Source organism: Numenius arquata, chromosome 2 (assembly GCF_964106895.1).
Source record: "Numenius arquata chromosome 2, bNumArq3.hap1.1, whole genome shotgun sequence".
Classification (NCBI taxonomy): Eukaryota; Metazoa; Chordata; class Aves; order Charadriiformes; family Scolopacidae; genus Numenius; species Numenius arquata.
Window position 1 is genome coordinate 31,497,047 of NC_133577.1, and position 18,960 is coordinate 31,516,006.

Sequence of the window (18,960 nt, forward strand, 5' to 3'; positions counted from 1 at the left end):
GGGGCGGTGTCCCTTGTTGTTGCCCCCCCGTGAGGTGGCTTGCGCTGTGGCGTCGGGTGCCGGCCGCCGCCGTAGGAGGGACCCGGCAGGCCCCAGGCCCCGGTGCCCGCTTGCCTCTCGCTGCCCCTACCAGCTCTGCAGCCCCCGCGGAGGGCGGGGAGATGCAGCCCCCGGGCCCGCAGCCGCCGCCGCTCTATGCGCCCAGCAACGGGGATTTCACCTTTGTCTCCTCGGCAGACGCCGAAGGTGAGCGCGGGGCCGCAGTTTTGGGGCCGCTCTCGCTTTTACCGGGAGAAGGGCTCGGCCAGGTCCCGGGCGAGCAGTCGGCTCCCGGGCCGCTGAGGCGAGGGGTGTCTTCCATGCCCTCCTCCCCCGGCTGCTGAGGCTGGTGGCGTGGCTGGAGGCGGAGCGGGCCGGCTGAGGTGGCCGCGGTGGCCGCTGCCCTCGGGCCGCGGCTCCGGGTCTCCGCTGCGGGCAGGGTGCCGGCAGCCGCGCTTAACACCGGTGCGAGCAGCCGCCTTACCCGCATGGGGGAAGCACCAGCGTGGCAGAGCCGGCCGTGATGCTCCGGTTCTCGGGTTCTCCGGGAGCCGTCATCAGGGTTGTGCCCGGCGACCTGCCATCACCGTGACAAGCGCTGTCACGGGCTGCTCCTTTTCCCCTCGTGTCTGGGAGCGCAGTTTGGTGTCTGTTGAAGATCATACCAGTGTTCATATTCGCTGCAGTGCTGTGCTGAAGCCTCTGTGCCGTGTCTGGCTTCAGCACAGAAATGATGAAGGGTGGGAGAGGAAGAAGCCCTGTGTGTAGTTTAGGGTGTGAAGTGTGGCCTGCTGTCGAGCTGCTGTACAAATAGCTGTGGTGTACCAGTGTACTGTGAAGATCTGCCCTAAGACTGCGAAAACGAACATACAGGAATCAGCATCTTGCTAACTTACTTTGATGGAGAATGACCTTTTGGGCTCTACTCATTTAAACAACAAGTGTTGTACTTCATGCATGTATGTACTTACTGTTGTAATTGTGGACAGGGGTAGGGAATCATGTAAATCTTGACTCGTGTGCCCACCCTGGTAAAGAAAGTGGAGAAGCACTATACTACTGAAGTGGAAAAAGTACTATAGAATGCCTATTTGGGGAACTTCCCAGTCCTTCTGACAAGGAATACTAATCAACCGAGGTACAATCTCGGCTGTGTTTTTTTTGTTGTTGGTTTATTTATTTGTTTGGTTTTTCTTCTCTGTCTCGGCCTGAAAAAGGATCCATGTACCTCTGAATGGAAACTCTCTGGATTCCCCCAGAAGTTTTTGTTGAGCCATGTTAAACCCAAACCAATACAGCCACCTTTCCAGCAGGATGTGTTGAACTGGACTCGGCTCTATGTTCTTTATGAACACAAGCAAGGCATGATCTCCTGCCTGTTCAAGTTTCAAGTGTAGTCCTGTCAGCAAAGTGCTGTATAGACATACCCTCACAAACAAAAACTTAAGAAAAGTTAAACAGCTTAATATTTCTAAATCAAAATACTACACATTGCACTCTTAATTTCTGTTCCCCAAATCTTGACCCACATGAAAAATAAAAGTATAAGCTGTTTTATTTTCCTATCTTATTTCCATGAGAGGTAGGACCTGTTTGTGGGAAAGAATGCTGGAGAAGTGTTCTCAATTAAGTGGACAGATATGGTATAAAGAACAGACTGTTTGGGGATTTTATTTGCCTCTTGTACTGTTTTTTTTTAAAAATTGAGGACAAAGACTGACTGGAAGCTGTTTTTCCACAATGCCTGGTTGAATTGAGTCACATGAGATACCTCAGTTTTGCCTCTGCAGTGTTCTCCTTGAGACAGTAGAAGTGAAAGCACCCTAACTCTCGCTAGCAAGCATCAGAACCATCAGTTCTTGACAGATTGTTCAGCACTCAGTCGGCCTGCTTTTAACCATCTCATTCAGAGCGCTCTATAGAAGAGGAGGAGGCAGGCTTTTTTTCCTTGGTTTCTACAGCTTTATGTCCCACCTGAGATGTTTTGCAAAAAACCTATTAAAGGTTGCATGATTAAAAAGTGTGGTTGTAGGTATTCACCAGTCGTCGATTACTAAAAGGAGTCTTGGTAAATAAGGCTTGTGTAGAAGTTGCCCTGCGTCAGGATGGATTGTCAGTGGCCACTGTGAAAGGAGAAATAAATGGCTGGTTGGACTGTTATATTTGCTTGTTTTGACAGCCACATGTATGCACATAGAGTAGCAAGAACCTCTCTTTGCGAAGCAGTGTTATGTTGTAGCTTAAACAAATATTTGAGAATGAAAAAGGGTTCCGGTGACAATAGAAGACTTCTGAGGCTTTCTCTACCTTGATGCCCAGGCATTAAGAACACATTTTTCTTTTTTCCTCCTCCTGTACACAGCTGTTCTCTGGTGAGAACAGCGTATGTGTGGCGATACTGACAGGAGCAAAGAGAAATTCCTTCTTTAAGTTCCAGCGATCTTTACAAGGATCCTGTGCAGATGGTGTTCCAAAATCAAAGCAATGGATCATTAACTCTCATGAGTATGAAACAGCTGAAAAGCATTTATGGAGAAGCTTAAATTTAAGTTTGAGTGACCTAGCAAGCTGATTTGCGAAGGAGAATTCTGTTAAATTAGTTGTGATACTGAGTGATCAGTGAACGCTTCTGACGTGCTGGCTGAAGACTGTGAGATTTTGTCACTGTACAAATTTCATTTCTGTAAAACGATGTTGCATTCTGATAGAACAAGTCACAAATATAATCTACAAATACAGCCTGACCTGCCTCTGTGAGTGTGTGTTTCAGAAATACCTCTATAGCTAGGTCTTCTGGGAAATTTGTGCCTGGAAACTTTTTTGTGTGAAGAACACATGACAATGGAAAGGCAAAATAAGATTTTCTTTGGTGAAACAAAAAGGTGTTGGATGAGAAGAGAGTCTCTGTCGGTATGTTTGTAATAAGGTTTATACGAAAAATTTACATGTTTCTGTTTGGATTTTTCCTTTTTAGCAAATAATAGAAGTCCATGATTTCTTAGAGAAATAATTATTCCCCTCTTCTGTATTTTTTTCTTCTTTCTTCAAGATGCTTTGTATATTTTCAGTTACTGTTTTGTATTTTTCATCTGAATATATATATATACAGGCTGGAGGCCTGTAACCAGTGGTGTCCCCCAGGGGTCAATACTTGGTCCGGTCCTGTTCAACATATTCATCGGCGACCTGGACGAGGGGACCGAGTGTATCCTCAGCAAGTTTGCTGATGATACCAAACTGGGAGGGGTGGCTGACACCCCGGAGGGCCGTGCTGCCATCCAGTGAGACCTGGACAGGCTGGAGAGCTGGGCAAGGAAGAACCTCATGAGGTTCAACAGGGAAAAGTGTAGGGTCCTGCACGTGGGGAAGAAGAATGTTAGGCACCAATACAGGTTAGGTATGGACCTGCTGGAGTCAAATTCTGAAGAGAAAGATCTGGGGGTCCTGGTAGACAGCAAAATGACAATGAGCAAGCAGTGTGCTCTTGTGGCCAGGAAGGCCAACGGAATCCTGGGCTGCATAGGGAAGAGTGTGGCTAGTAGGTCGAGGGAAGTCATTCTCCCCCTCTACTCTGCACTGGTGAGGCCACAACTGGAATACTGCATCCAGTTCTGGGCTCCTCAATTCAAGAGGGATAGGGAACTACTGGAAAGAGTCCAGCAAAGGGCAGTGAGGACGATTCAAGGATTGGAGCATCTCCCTTATGAAGAAAGGCTGAGAGAGCTGGGACTCTTTAGCCGGGAGAAGAGAAGGCTGAGGGGAGACCTTATCAATGCTTAGAAGTATCTAAAGGGTGGGTTGAAGGAGGAGGGAGCCAGACTCTTTTCAGTGGTTGCCAGTGAGAGGACGAGGGACAACGGGCAGAAGCTGGAACATAGGAGGTTCCACTCAAATATGAGAAGGAACTTCTTTACGGTGAGGGTGACAGAGCACTGGAACAGGCTGCCCAGGGAGGTTGTGGAGTCTCCTTCTTTGGAGATTTTCAAGACCCGCCTGGATGCAGTCCTGAGTAACATGCTCTGACATGCTCTGGGCAATCCTGCTTCGGCAGGGGAGTTGGACTAGATGATCTTTATGGTCCCTTCCAACTCTAAAAAATTCAGTGAAATAACTGAATATGATGACATAATAAAATTAATATTTATTGGTGACTTTGACACAGCCAGAACATACATAAATTGCTCTTTGTTTTGTGTAGTACTCTAGCAGAACAAGATCATAGTATATTAAAAAGAACTTCTTGTATCTCTTCTTACTGGCTGGAGCTTAAGGATCTCTGATAGTATTCTTTTTCTAATATTTTCACCTGTATTAAAGACAGGCTACAGATAAAAACATCTGCAAATGTTTTCTTTTCATGAATAATTGGACATAAAAACAGAGAATGCTTTTGTCTGAAACAATGCCACCGTACAGAAATGGGCTCCAAAAGAGGTATAGTATGGGCAGAAAAAAAGGGTTAAATAAGCCACAACTTCTAGTGATGAGACTTTCATTACATAATTCCTTTTATGCCTTTAAATGTTGGAACGGGTCCAGCGGATGGCCACGAAGATGATCAGAGGGCTGGAGCACCTCTGCTATGAGGACAGACTGAGAGAGTTAGGGTTGTTCAGCCTGGAGAAGAGAAGGCTCCAGGGAGACCTCAGAGCAGCCTTCCAGTGCCTAAAGGGGGCCTCCAGGAAACACGGGGAGGGACTCTTTGTCAGGGAGTGTAGTGACGGGACAAGGGGTACCATTTTTAAACTGAAAGAGGGTAGATTTAGATTAGATATTAGGAAGAAATTCTTTACTGTGAGGGTGGTGAGGCACTGGAACAGGTTGCCCAGAGAAGTTGTGGAGGCCCCATCCCTGGCAGTGTTCAAGGCCAGGCTGGATGGGGCTTTGAGCAACCTGGTCTAGTGGGAGGTGTCCCTGCCCATGGCAGGGGCGTTGGAACTAGATGATCATTAAAGGTCCCTTCCAACCCAAACCATTCTATGAAATGCTTAATGATAAAGCACAAATTGAAGCCTTTCTGTCATATTGTAACACTGCGTCATCAAAACAAGAGTTCCAGCTAGAAACTAAAACTTGGTAATTTGAGACCTAAACCAACTTTGTTACTATTGGATTAAAACTAGAAATACCTTTTCAAATTATGTATCTGTTAAAGTATAATTTTATTTTGTAACTTTGAATATGTTATGGTGATGACCAGGACATGTAGCTTTATCTGTCTGTTGTTAATCTTCCAGTACTTTTGAAATCAAATGGCTTTTGGCAAGACATAAAAAGGTGTATCCTCTCCCTTTTTCTCTCAGATCTTAGTGGCTCCATAACAACTCCAGATGTTAAGCTAAATCTTGGAGGAGAATTCATCAAAGAATCTACTGCAACTACATTCCTAAGACAGAGAGGGTACGGCTGGCTTCTGGAAGTGGAAGATGATGACCCAGAAGATAACAAGCCACTCCTGTATGTCATAATTATTTTTGGGTATCTCTCTTTATTAGCTGTGTAGCAAAAACAAACAACTTGTAGCCTCTCAAATTCTCCCACAGCCTTTTGCTGTGACTAGAATTATGTTTGACAAATTACTTGACCAGTGAGTGTTTTCTGGTGCAGGAATGAAAACATTGTTTCTCACTATGGTTTTTATTTTTAGTGGAAAAGAGGGGCTTGTCATTCCCTGTAGAGGAGAAAGGAAAGAGCAAGTAAAATCCAGTTTTATTAATGTCCATAAAGCTATTGTGGCTCTTCTGCTCTTATCTGTTGATCTTGTAATGGTTTAGAAAATTAGATTGTATTCTTTCTGTCTTTTGCGTTGATGTTGTGAGTTTCTTAATCTCATCAAAGAATCAGAGGTTAAGACAATCCTGTGGAAAGATTCATGTTAAGTAAATTCTGTCAGTTACTCTGAAGTAAGTGTGTTTTGAATCATGCTTATTACAGTAGGGATGCTATAAGCAAGGTAGCACAAACTTTGTGATCTTTGGTGCTATCTTATATTATAAAGCTAGATTAAAAGGGTGTCAGTGTTGAAAGACAAAAATGTCCTTAAAACTGAAAATCTCTGCATGTTTTGTGCTGTTCGTAGAAATGTGGTTGGTTGAAGAAAGTTTGTATCTTAAAGTTACCACACTGTGAGTCAGGCAGCCTGGGTCTTAGTCCTCCTTCTGCACCTCGGCAACTTCATTCCTAGTGTCTCACTGTTTTCCTGTGTGAATTAAAGGTAATGATGCTTTAAAAAAATAGAGTGAGCAGGAGAGTACTCTGGAGAACTCAGATGAGAGTGTTGGGAGATAACAGATGTCTGGAGAGCTTAATAATGAAACTGCTGCTTGAAAAGTACCTTAAATTAAAGTGTGCAGAACTAGCTCCTTGTGTGAATAAGTCTGTTCTGTAAACCTCTAACTTTTAATTAAGAAACAGAATGGTGTACTGAGGCAACAACATACGAGTTTTCTCTTTTGTCTAGCTTCTTATCACAAAAACAAAGTTTCTGATTCAAAGACAGGCATTCTAAGCTGCTGATTGCTGGAAGTGAGGAGAAGATGCCAGGGAAATGATCAGTTTGTGGCAAACACGATGGATATAATCATCCTAATGGAGAAGACCTTGATCTGGCTTCCATGTAGCAGTTCTTATACAGTTCTGGTCATTCCCAGGACATGTGCTGTAGTGAAGCCTTGTAACCTGAATCCTACTAAGGATTTAGAGAATAGCAGCCAGCTGAGGGAAGTACAACGCGGTGTTACTGTGCAAGCATTTTGTTCAGTAGAGTGAGATTCTTCTTTTTTTTTTTTTTTTTTTTGTCTTCCTCATTGGGCAGCCTTACTCCAGACACTTGTTTCCTGTTGCAGCTACCATTACTTCTTTGGTGAGGTAGCTGTCAGCTTCATACAACAGACAGTTTACTCACATGAGAAACTGTCAGAGGCCCTAGGCAATGACAAAGAATTATTTCCAGACAGGAAATATTTGTGTTACACAATCATTGGAGTAAAATATAGGAATGCTACATCCTGTTTAGGTAAGGAATAGATAGATGGAGGAAAATAAATGCTTTTAGTCTACTCCTTAGATTCAGCGATGTGTTAAAGAACAATTTTTTTTTTATTTAGTCACAGGTTAGTAATGCCAATTCTGAAGTAGCTTCAGTAATAGCAATCCTGAAATTGCCTTGAGAGATTCAATGAGCAATATTTAATTATTATTTTTTTAAAAGAGAAATTGTGGTGAATCATGTCTTCACATTTACTTCTTGCTTCAGCTTTTCTGAGGAAAAAGCCATAAATCAAAACCTTGTACAAGACTTTCATAAATGGATTTAGGATACGATTCTACGTTTTTCTCGACTGTGCTCTTAAATGTCGAGCAGAGGGATATCTGCTGGGAAGTCTCTTGCAACTCTTTAGAGTCCTCAGTCATGACTGCATAAGGAAAACACTAGCATACAGTTCTGTCTTAAGGTTCCACACACAAACTTAAAGAAGTGGAATTGCCCGTTAGTTGGCGTCTGATTCCTTCCCATTATGCTAGGACAGTCAGAGCAAGATGTAGCAGTTAAGAGTCTCCTATGCAGAAGAATCTTCTGGTCAGTCTGTAGCTGCTTACAGATAATTTCTAGCAGCAAGTGGAGAAGGCAATTTGAGAAGAGCAAGGTCTGTTGATAGAATTTATTGCTAGTTTAATTGGTTTTTATTTTTTCTACCCATATTGGAAACACGCCAGTATTTAAATGATTGGCATAAACTGGTCTGCTGAAAACTGTTGTTGTTGAAGCAAGTTAAACCCCATTTTATTTTCAAAAATTGTGTTTACATGATGTGTTTTGAATGGTTTAGGATTAGTGAATGTAAAGGTATTCTTTCTTGTAGAATTTGAAATAAAATTTTCCATAATAAGTGTGCTCATGGCAAACTGCTCATCGTAGGAATACACAGACTTCCTACTTATGTGTATGCATGTCTGACTTTTAAGTAGTTACAATGGTATGAATGTCAGAAAATAGATCTATTGTCTTAGTGTAGCGTGTTAGGGTATGTGGTGTATGTTTTCTATTCTCAGTCAGATAATTGATTTTTGAGTAATTAAATATATCTAACTGTCACACCAGTTACTGAATGCAGGATGAAGGTGTGGTGTTGCTTTGCTGTGGACAGAACTGTTCCTTTGCTAGGCATGGCTTCAGAAAGCCTTGTGCGTGACAGGACACTTGCTCTATAAACCTGCTGTTTGCCCCTGAACTTACTTTTTTTATGCTTTATTTCATTACTGTGGTGTATGGTAATGGGGCCCTTGTTTTACTCTATTTCAGGGAAGAACTCGACATTGATCTGAAGGATATTTACTACAAAATTCGATGTGTGTTGATGCCTATGCCATCCCTTGGGTTTAATAGGCAGGTAGTGAGAGACAATCCAGACTTCTGGGGTCCTCTGGCAGTTGTCCTCTTCTTCTCGATGATCTCATTATATGGACAATTTAAGGTAGGTATAAGCCTTCTACCTAAAAAGATATCTAAACTGGGGGGGACGTGATTGCTAAGCAATTTGCATTGTTACGTAGGTAGAAAGTCTTTTCCTCACATACTAATGCGGGGCATTTCAAATGCTGTTTCTCAAGTTAATATGTAGAAAGACAGCAGTAAGAAATGTATTAAATAGCCCACGGATAAGTTAATCATGATGAAATGTCAGATTTGTTTTAATACAGTAAAACAAAGGAAAGATGTGGTTTCTAGAGGAAACAGATTGATAGTAATGGGTTTATAGTCATATTAGTGAATCTTTCCATTTTAATCGTGACCTTTTGTTAACATGCTTTTTATTACCAAAAAAATGTTGCGGAAGAACATTTGTTTGGAAGCCGTGAATTTTAATTTCCTGACAAATAAAGCTATTTGTTTAATTCATACACCAGATAACAGTGGTGATATAGTATTTAATCTTCATTAGTGCCATTTGCTATTTTGTCCTCCCTGCTCAATTACAATCAAATAACTTTCCTCTGGTAAAGAGACTTTTTTTTTCCATAATTCCTTTTGAATGCTGGGGTGATCAGCTATTCAGAGCCATTGTGCAGGTTTAATTGGCCTCCATAAACATCATTAGCTTTTTTTCTTTACATTCAGATTGAAATAGAGAAGTGGTATCGTTTATAGTCACAATTTGAATGTGAGCCTAGATGATCCTTCTTGGGAAATCGTTGACTGTATTTGTAGTTACAGTTGTTTTGAATACAATGTAGTATAGCAATAAGCCATATGTAAAGCAGCAGAATATGCTTATGCAAGGATTTTTGTGAATGGTGAGAGAAAATGCTTCCCTTTGTGACCTCTGGCTGCCATATGGTGTACCAAATGCTGACTAAGAATTCACTCTCAGTATCTTGTTTCTAAGAGACTTGAAGTGAGTAGACTAAACCACTGTATTATCCAAGTCTTCTGGGTAGACCACTTAGCTGCCTCCTAGGCAAAGCAAGGACCGTTCCTTGATCCTGTGACTGATAAACTACCTTCTGCAGTTTATGTACCTACCTGAACAGGAGGCCTAAGGTTTCTTAGGAACAGTGGATTTGCCATCCCGATGCAGGAGTGCTCTATCTATGTGAGGAGGGAAGGCTAGTAACTAGCAACAGGATGACTGACAGCAGCTAGACTAGATGAACTGAATAGTGGACTGTAAGCTGGAGAGAGATGAGCGTTCCTGCTCTAGGAATTTAATCTGGTCCTGTTTTTTTAGACTGTGGAAGAAAAGAGGAAGTAAAAGGAGGCCATGCACTATTTTCACAAATAGCTTAAAGCCATTATATTTATCTTAATTTTTTGAAGTGGTGCTATGATCTTTGTCTGTTTTTAAATTTAAAGAAAAATCATCACCTGCTTGATTCTTCTGTGAATCTGGAACTTTGAATGAAGCGAAAAACTTGAATTGAGTACTAACTTCATTTTTAAGTGCAGCTGTTGTACATTTGGAAATACAGAGACTAGACTGATACTGTTCTTTCACTCTAAAAAGATATTTCAAAAGGGAGGCCTTCACTTCTAATCTTCCCAGTGCCTCAACTGCAAGAATAATTAAGTTACTTTGAGGGTTCCGTTAAGCTGAAGAATGATTTTAAGATTTCTTCTTCAGTTTAAGAGCAGACCAATGAAAGAAGCAAGAAAAAATAATGACAGACTTTGTCCCAGGAATCTGGGGTTGTTTCTTAAGTTGTAATCATTATCAAGTTCTACTGAGAGTTGAAGTCCTATGTCATCTTCTGAGCGTTCTCAGTTTGAGTAAAGAATAAAGTGGCATCTTTATGGATGAAAGAAGCAGAATTCTAATGCCTTGTATTGATTGGGCTGACTTTTAAAAACTGTCTGAGCCCACCTTTTGTAACAGGCAGGATGTAAAGACATTTATCTGGGGTGGTCTTAGCTTTAGTTTTAACTAAATCCTTCCTACGCTGATACGATATTGCAGTACTTACAAAACATATTGCATGTGCATTCCATGTTCACCAAATTTACCACTAACGTAATTCTGTACACCTAACCACTGAATTTTATTCTCGAGTTGCATTGTGATACTAAGTAAAACTACTCTTGCCGCAATTCAGAATTCAGTTTAGCATAATACAATTCTTGACTGCAGTGAAAGTGATTAATAGAAATGAGTTTTCCTTTCTCACAATGAAAATGATTAATATAAATGAATTGTTCTTTTATCTCTTAAAGGTTGTTTCTTGGATTATAACTATTTGGATATTTGGATCCTTGACAATTTTTTTACTGGCCAGGGTTCTTGGAGGAGAAGTAAGTACCTGTATGCAAAAAGGATGTAGAGGGAGGTAATTTAAAGTCTCTTGGTTATGTTTTTCCGTAGTAGTTGGGCTTTCTTGGTGCTTGGCTTTGTACCTTGTAGCAAACTAAGAGTGGATGCAGCTGGTAAGTGTAACATCTATATTTCAGGTTCTTGGCCTCCAAAACAAAATCTAAAATACAGAGCTAATCTTTCTGTGTGCTGGATGGTGTGCTGGATGTGATAAACAATCTGGAAATTTGTACTATGAATCCCAGAAATTCTAACTGGTTCCTGTGATCCAGAACTGAAGTCCATTCTTGAGGGACAAGTGCTTTCAATTTTTTGCTCCCTGAGCTAAATTGGGACCCTTTCTCCTCCTTTGCACTACTCTTGCACTCCCCTTTATTTAATTTTCTTTTTTTTTTAATGGGCTAACATCAGTTGTATAATGTCCTTGTGGGTAGAGCACCTACCAGTGTTTGTTTTCATCCTTGGCCTGATGCAATTCAAACCTGTTAAAGGTTGAAAGTCACCGCGTGTTCTTCAACTGCAAAGCCAATGGAAATTTTGGCCTACATCCCTCCTTCCAGCTGCTCGCACCAGCAGGGTTGGAATAGCTGTTTGAGCTGTTTACCAGTGGAGTCACTAAGTGATTCAGGTGTAAACAACAAAAAATGACTTACAGCAAGGCCCACAGACAGCTTTAGAGGAACATTCAGAAGGGTAGAAATTCCTTAAAATGGCTCTGCAACACAAAAGGCATTGAACTATGTCATGAAGAACTAAATATCCAGTGATACTCGATTTTTATATTTTTGCTATGTATCTTGCATTAATGATGAACTAAAGTTGCTGTCTTCCTGCATTAGTTACATTTACTTTATTTTTTTTTAGATATTTCTTTTAATCCTAATTGCTGGAGTCTTCTTGTGTGAACACTGGAAAGTAAAAGCTTTCATAAACGTGATACGTGTTTTTTCTGCATACCAGCATAATCCAAAGGCCCTTAAATCAATCTATTTTTGTGGCTCAAAATGTGAAATTATCAGAATGTATAAACTGGGGAGAAAGTATAGGTCTGCACAGTTCACTGTGAAGGATCAACAGCCACAAGAGATTGCTTGCAAGATGATCACTTGTCTTGCTGCTGTTTTTCCTGTGAAATCCAAGAAGCCCAGCTGGGCCCGGGAACACTTCAAACTGTAGTAGGGGAAAAACCGACATTTTCATCCCCATGAAGTTAAAAACAGTTATGGAAATATTCTGAACAAATATGTTTCAGGTAGTCAGAATAAATTTAAACTGGAAATCAGAAGATGTCTGTGAGGTCTTCCCCGACGCCAAAAGCATTAATCTACTTTATGAATTTATTTATGTATAATTGATATGAGTATGTTAATGCAGCAAATTATATCTTTGCTGCTTGTTACGGCCAGGACTACAGCTGGTAACTGAGAGGTCTGTTGTAGTTCTGTGCTCCTGGGTACCAGTTGTACACTCCCATGGAGAGTGGCAGTTGAGAACTACTTGAAGCAGAATGTGAAAAAGTGAGGGGTTGGTGGAATTACATATTTTAACCTGTGTAAGTAATTCCCTTGGAAATGATAAAATTGTCATTACAGTGGTAAAAGGAAAAAAAGACAAGACAATATATTTCTAAGAATTGAATGAATAATTACACAGTTCTAGGGGGGTAGCATACAAAAACAATTTTCATACTAGCAAATTTCCTTTAGCTGAAATTTCATGAATACCTAACATACTATTATCACTGTTACTTTTATAACAAGATTGAATTGTGTTTGGTGACAATGATTGAGTACTAAAAAGCTTGGTTTTATGTGCTTGAAAATTTCAGGTTGCTTATGGCCAAGTTCTTGGTGTGATAGGATATTCCCTACTTCCCCTCATTGTCATAGCACCTGTACTTTTGGTGGTTGGATCATTTGAAGTTGTTTCTACCCTAATAAAAGTAAGTTTGGTATCATCTACTGAGAATTGTTTACAGTTGGCTTTAAGTCACTTTCCTAAGACTTCAAGTATTAATCTGTTTGGGACAACATAACAATGTGTCAAAATATTTAGAACTATCATCGTTTTGGACATGACTGCTAAATGAATTCTGTTTTAAATGTCTCTTTTGAGTACTTGGGGATATACAGTGCTGTTGCTACCAGGTATTTTGCTGTGCTATGATAGTTGCATTAAAATAAATAGGATTATCATTTTGAGAAGAGGATGCATAATTAAACTTCAAAATGAAGAATCTGAAAATAAGCTGTTCTAGCCCTTCCCTCATCCAGTTTATTTTTAGTTACTGCAGCATGAATATGACATTAGTCATTGTTCTGAGACCTTCCCATAGTGGCAGCAGTACAAGGCTCTCAATACCCTTTGCAGGGAAGGTAAGTATTGTTCTGATTTTACAGATGTGGAATGTAAAGCACAAAGCAAGAATAACTTGCCTGATGCCACCTGCTGTTGGACACCTATGAAACTAGCAACTGTCCCTGATAGATCCCGCAACTACATAATGTTCTTGAACACCGCTAGTACTTCTTAAAACCTTTTTAGGCAGCCTTTGAAGTTACTGCTGAACTTCTGGAAGGGTTGACTGAAAAAAATTCTGTTGCTAGCTAAGCTGTATGCTTTCTGAGTTCTTGTTCTGTTGATTTGATTGATTTCTGTCCTTTCAGCTTGCTGGTAAACAGTATAATTGAAGTACAACTAAAGCATATGATAAATAACAATTGCTGTGTTTGTGATTTGGTAACTTGCAATTACTAGCAAGTGATACAGTCAGAAAGCAAATTATTAATATGCCAGTTAACTAATATGTAACTTGAAAATAAATATGTTAATGAAGCCTCTGTTACTTGATTACTACTAACAGTCTTACATTAACTTACATTAATCTGTGCAAGATTCTTACCTTTGCATTGTTAGAGTGAAAATGCAGGACAAGCCCTGTATGGCCAAAACTACTTATGCTGTGCAAGTACTGCTGCTTGTGGCTTGAGAGCTCTGTGTTAGGGGAAGTATTTCACAGTCCTAAAGCTGGGGAACTTACCATGAAATAGTGAAATTTCAGTCAGTTCTTTTCCAGTTGCAATCAGCAAAGTAAACTACTCAAGTAACGTACCTCAATTGTTTTAATCGCTGCAATTTTTTTAATGTGTCCTAGGGAATTCAGTCGTGATCTTGATTGTCCCCCTTGTCCATCTCTGCAGTCCTGGGTTAGGTAGCAAAACCAGAAGTATGCAATCACGTGCAAATTTTGTTTTTTCTTTTTTCAATGGCAGTTGAACGGGCCACATAATCCCTTGAGGGGCTTCAGCTCCTCTGACAGAACTGTGGAGGAAGTTCTTTGCTGGGGTCTTATTATGTCTGCCCTCATTGGTCTTGTGTTTTGCAGGAGATGACGGTGTTTTTGCATGGTGTTCAGTTTTAAGTATTTCTCCTTTTGATTAATAGTCAAGGTGCTTCTAAAAGATAATAATGTGCTATAACTTTACTAGTTTGAGGTTTGGGTCAAGTTCACTGACCTCAAGACTTTTTTTTTCTAAAGTATGCATGTTAACTTCATATAACATAGTGGATATTCATAGGTAATGTTACTTTCTACCAGTCTCTTAAACTGCTTCTTCCTTAACTTACTAAGCAATATAGTTTTTGATACAGATTGTATTTTGATAGCCTTCTCACTGCACCTGAAAGAAATAGGAATGTGAGTTTCAGTTACCTTGAAGTGGGTACACCATAAATAAAGTGAAGCTTAATAAGCCAGATGAATCCCGAATAAAAAAAAAAAAAGTAATATAACCCTACATAGCATAGAAGGAAGAGTCAAGTATAGCCTATAGAAAGGAAGGAGTTAATAGCTGACAACAGTTAAGATAGAATGGGAAGTTGTTAATCCGGTCAAATTTCAAATTATATGTAAGTTTGCAGCTTGCTTTGTGGTATCTACAATGTCTTTAAGAAAATTTACTGTAGATCCTTAGCTGCTCACTTCAGTAAAAATGTCTCAAACAAAAATAACATACATATTTGATAAATATTTCTCTAAACTTAAATGAAAATGCAGAGTATATTTTGTGTGTGTGTGAATTCTTCCCCTCTTCCCCCAATTCTTTTTGGGGAGTTTCTTTTTAGTTATATTGGAAGAAGAACTGATTTTTATCTTGATATTTGGAGAGATTTTCTTACGGTGTCAGCTAAGACTGTTTATGTTCTTTTTCAGTTGTTTGGAGTCTTTTGGGCTGCATACAGTGCTGCATCATTACTAGTCGGAGAAGAATTCAAGACCAAGAAACCCCTCCTAATTTATCCAATCTTTTTATTATACATTTATTTTCTGTCCTTGTACACTGGGGTGTGATCTAGTGCAAGATGTGGCCAGCAACCATATCTTATTCCCTTGCAGACTGATAATGCATAAGGCTGGAGATAATAAAGTGACTGTTTTGTATCCAGTTGTCAAGATGTTCTAAGATCGAAGAGCATATTTGTGTATATTATTTAATGAAGCAATTGTAGCTCTATAGATTTGTATCAAAGTTCTAGGTTTGTTTAAGACTCTTCAGATTTTAATGAACAAAATAAGAACCTTGTGTTTTATAAGAAAGTGTAGCAAAACCACAATTTAATACCTGTGCCAAAAGCACTAGGACCAGATTACTATATTCGAGGAGAAAAATGAGGTTAACTGTAACAATCTCAAAGTGCAATTTTTCTTTTGAGCTTAAACACAGCTGGCTTTTTTGGCGCAGCAAATTCTGTAGATAATATATATTTATGAAAGAGTCCTGATTGTTCACAGAATAGTCTGTATAATCAAGACATTAAGATACTACTTTTAATTTAGTGCCTCAGTTACTTTGATTTGGCTATTGAGTTTTTATAAATTCCAATTTGATTTCAAAACATGTATATACTGTGTATTTTGTATCTATGGCTTGTGTGTAGCGTAAATACTCCTTGGTTAAGGATGTATATTGGGTTTTTAAAAACTGAAGATACAAGTATTTGAAGTCTTCATTTACTATCTCTGACCAAAGGAGCAAGATATTTACTGCGTGACATTATTAAATTGCATATTTAGAGAATCAAATTATTTTACTTAAAAGTATAAATTTACAGAGAAACGGGTGAACACCTTTCTCAACTGTAGTGTTGGCTTAATGTTGGAGAAAAAAGATGATCTATCAAATTTGTGTGATCTTTAAACAATGTTATTTTATGATGACAAAATAAAAATAATGCTTCCCTAACTATGTTTTACAACATCTTGCTCTGTCTTGCTTTTAGCATGGTATTTAACACGCATCCATTTTTCTTTCCCAGGACTATTAATCCCTTAAATGGAGAAATAAAAAGATTTGTAAGGCCAGATTCTCCCTCTACTAAAATGAGGCAGAATGACAGCCTTAGTAACAGTTACAGTCTCGCTAATTTTGACTGTCCAAGGATTATGTAATAATGTGATGACATGTTAAGTATTTCCTGTGTACTGTGTTGATTTGCTTATGCAGTGGTCCTTATGGTAATGTTTCTTCATGAGAGAAGTCCACTGAAGTTCACTTTGCATGGTACTAATTTAGGCATTTGCAATCTTCAGTATTTAGTATTGCCAAGTAGATCTTGAGTTTCTAATTTATTTTTTTTCTAACAGAAAAAAAGCATTCCTGCTGTCTTTTGATTTTTTTTTTTTAATTTTTTTTTTTTAATTCTGCAAATAAAAATCAACCATGGCAAGGTAATAGCAAGGGCTGTCTTTGATCCCTAATGGGCATATTTCCTTATCACAATTGTAGTTTTTCACCTTTTTAGATGGCGTAACTTGCCATTTTGGTAACTTATTTTTATCACTCATTAGTGATGCAAAATATATGCTTAAATTCCAACTCTGCCACAAACCTTTAGCTTATTCAATCTGCTTTTCTGGCTGATACTTCTGTTGGTTTTAAACAGAACTATTTAAGGCTGGTGCTGGACATAAATTGTAATGTGATATTCTAGCTTGTAATACATGGGAAGAGGAAAAACTGGTCAAGTGATGGACTTTTCACGTAATTTTTGACTTCTACAGAAGTTCTGGTGGACTTACTGCAGAGTTGTACTAAACCAGTTACAGCAGCAGCTTAGTACTTATCTGCAAGTGTTTTGTGAGCATTCATACAAAATAAATACATTTTTTAAAAAAAAGCAAGTTACAGTGTATTAAAAAAAAAAAAGCATTCTAGCTTTGGAATCTTGCATGATAATCTGATACTCTTTTTTTTCATGACCTGTATTTCTTTTTTAACAGGAACATCCAACTAGTACTAGAAGACTCAACCCAGGCCCTGTGACTACACATTTAACATCGCCAGAAACATGAAGGGCAAGGACCCATTTAGGGTATTAGGCTGTCAGAGAGCTTTAAGCTTAGTTCCTCAGTCTATAGCTGTTCATTAGGTGTCCATAAGGTCCTGTGCATCTGAAATGACTAGGAATATTCAAAGGATGCAAGAATGTTCTATTTAATCTTCAGATCTCTTCATTTCTTCTATACTAATGTTCTGTGAAATTTTATAGTTGCAATTTTAACTGTTCCTTTCCACAGACTTGGCACATGTGTAATATGCAATGTAGATAAGCACTTAACATAAAACATATTTTGTACACAATTGCAGATTTGCACCTTTTAATCTTAGTATCTGTAGGGTCACCTTTTGCATATGCTGTGCAAGAAATATGTACAAACAGCTGTCAAATGGTTCTGGTAGTTTGTAATAACTTTGCATTAAACAAACTCATATTTTTAGATGAGGTATGTGTGTAAATACAAGATGTATTTTATAAAAATTTTGAATTAAACTTGTTTACAGAATGTATGAAGCTCATATTTACTGAGTTACGACATCTATATTCTTATACATGTCATCAATCTCAAGTTTTGAGGCTACAAATAAATTTTTGTGACAATAAATATACTACTTCTGTCAAAACTGGAAACTTACAGCACATCCATCTGGCAAAAAGATTCCTTTCCAAGATGCAACACCTCATTTCAAGGTAGAAACATGAGAGACGTCATACCTTCATAATTAGAAATGCTCTTTGGATGATCTTCTGTATAGAGCAGCTAGACACATACGCATGCACGTCTTTCTCCATTTTTTTACCCATCAGGTGTATTCTGTTGTTTAGCAGAAAAATCATACCTACTTGAAAAAATGTATGAAATCAATTACTTTGATGTGGAGACGACACACAGCTTGAGATGTGCTTTGTCACTACCCTTATCAGCCTTTAATGTTTTACTTGAGGTAGTGAAGTGAGCTTAAAAGTTTATTTTGGTCTCAGGACAGTTTGGATGAGCCTGGGTGGCATACGTACCCATGCGGCTTGGGATTCAGTTCTTTTTTTCTTTATGGAGACACTACTTCTTAAATCATTTCCCTGCTACAGCAGCCTGTGCTCATTTGGGTCCTTCTAATAAAAATACTCTTCTGTAGGAAACCACATTATATTGGAAACTTCATTATGTTTAAGATCCTCAGTAGCCCGAAAGCTTTCTCAAATTTATTTTAGCATAACTCGTCACCTAGCTCTCGGCAGGGCTGCGGGTAGGCTCGGCTGTGCAAGCTGCGCCTGGCGTTCCGGGGGGGGGAACAGGGACAATGGCAGCAATACAAAAGGCTTTACTATACTTATGCCATTTTTGAAGCATGGCGAATGCCGCTTCGGAATAAAATGCCTTCGTGGGCAGAACGACTCCACCCCCACTTTTGGCGTCAAAAAAAGACAAAAGGAGGAATTGAGGCTGGAACCATTGTGTGTGTTTACACGCGATCCCGCCCACACCAACAGGCGGGAGCCCCGTGCCCCGCCCCCAGGAGCACCGAGGTTACTGTGAAAGAAGCCGCAGCAAATATTCCCACTTTTTCACTTGGTACCAGAGCTGGAGGCGACTTGAAACAGGGGCGCTCTCCCATCGCTCATCCAAGCGCGAAAAGAAAGCGGGTCTCAGAGCCAGGGGGTGAGAAATAACCCCCCAACCCCGGTCTCCCCGGGGCGGGAGGCGGCAAACGCGCTCCCTCGCACACGACCCAGTTTTCGCCCGGGGCGGGCAGGGCAGGGCAGGGCAGGGCAGCGAGGG

At 39.7% G+C, this 18,960-nt stretch overlaps 1 protein-coding gene across 2 annotated transcripts; it reads left to right on the forward strand.

The window, feature by feature from the left end:
* The first annotated feature begins 11 nt into the window (after nt 1-11).
* YIPF4 (Yip1 domain family member 4) lies at nt 12-17,700 on the forward strand. Of its 2 annotated transcripts, XM_074168493.1 has the most exons (7): nt 25-246; nt 5,343-5,496; nt 8,342-8,513; nt 10,748-10,825; nt 12,673-12,786; nt 13,129-13,219; nt 15,058-17,694. In XM_074168493.1, exons 1-6 carry the CDS (start codon nt 162-164, stop codon nt 13,177-13,179), a joined length of 654 nt encoding a protein of 217 aa, XP_074024594.1. In that variant the 5' UTR covers nt 25-161; the 3' UTR covers nt 13,180-13,219; nt 15,058-17,694. The 2 variants fall into 2 exon arrangements, with proteins under 2 accessions (XP_074024593.1, XP_074024594.1); XM_074168492.1 differs by lacking the exon at nt 13,129-13,219 and having other exon boundaries at nt 12-246; nt 15,058-17,700.
* Nucleotides 17,701-18,960: the final 1,260 nt, after the last annotated feature.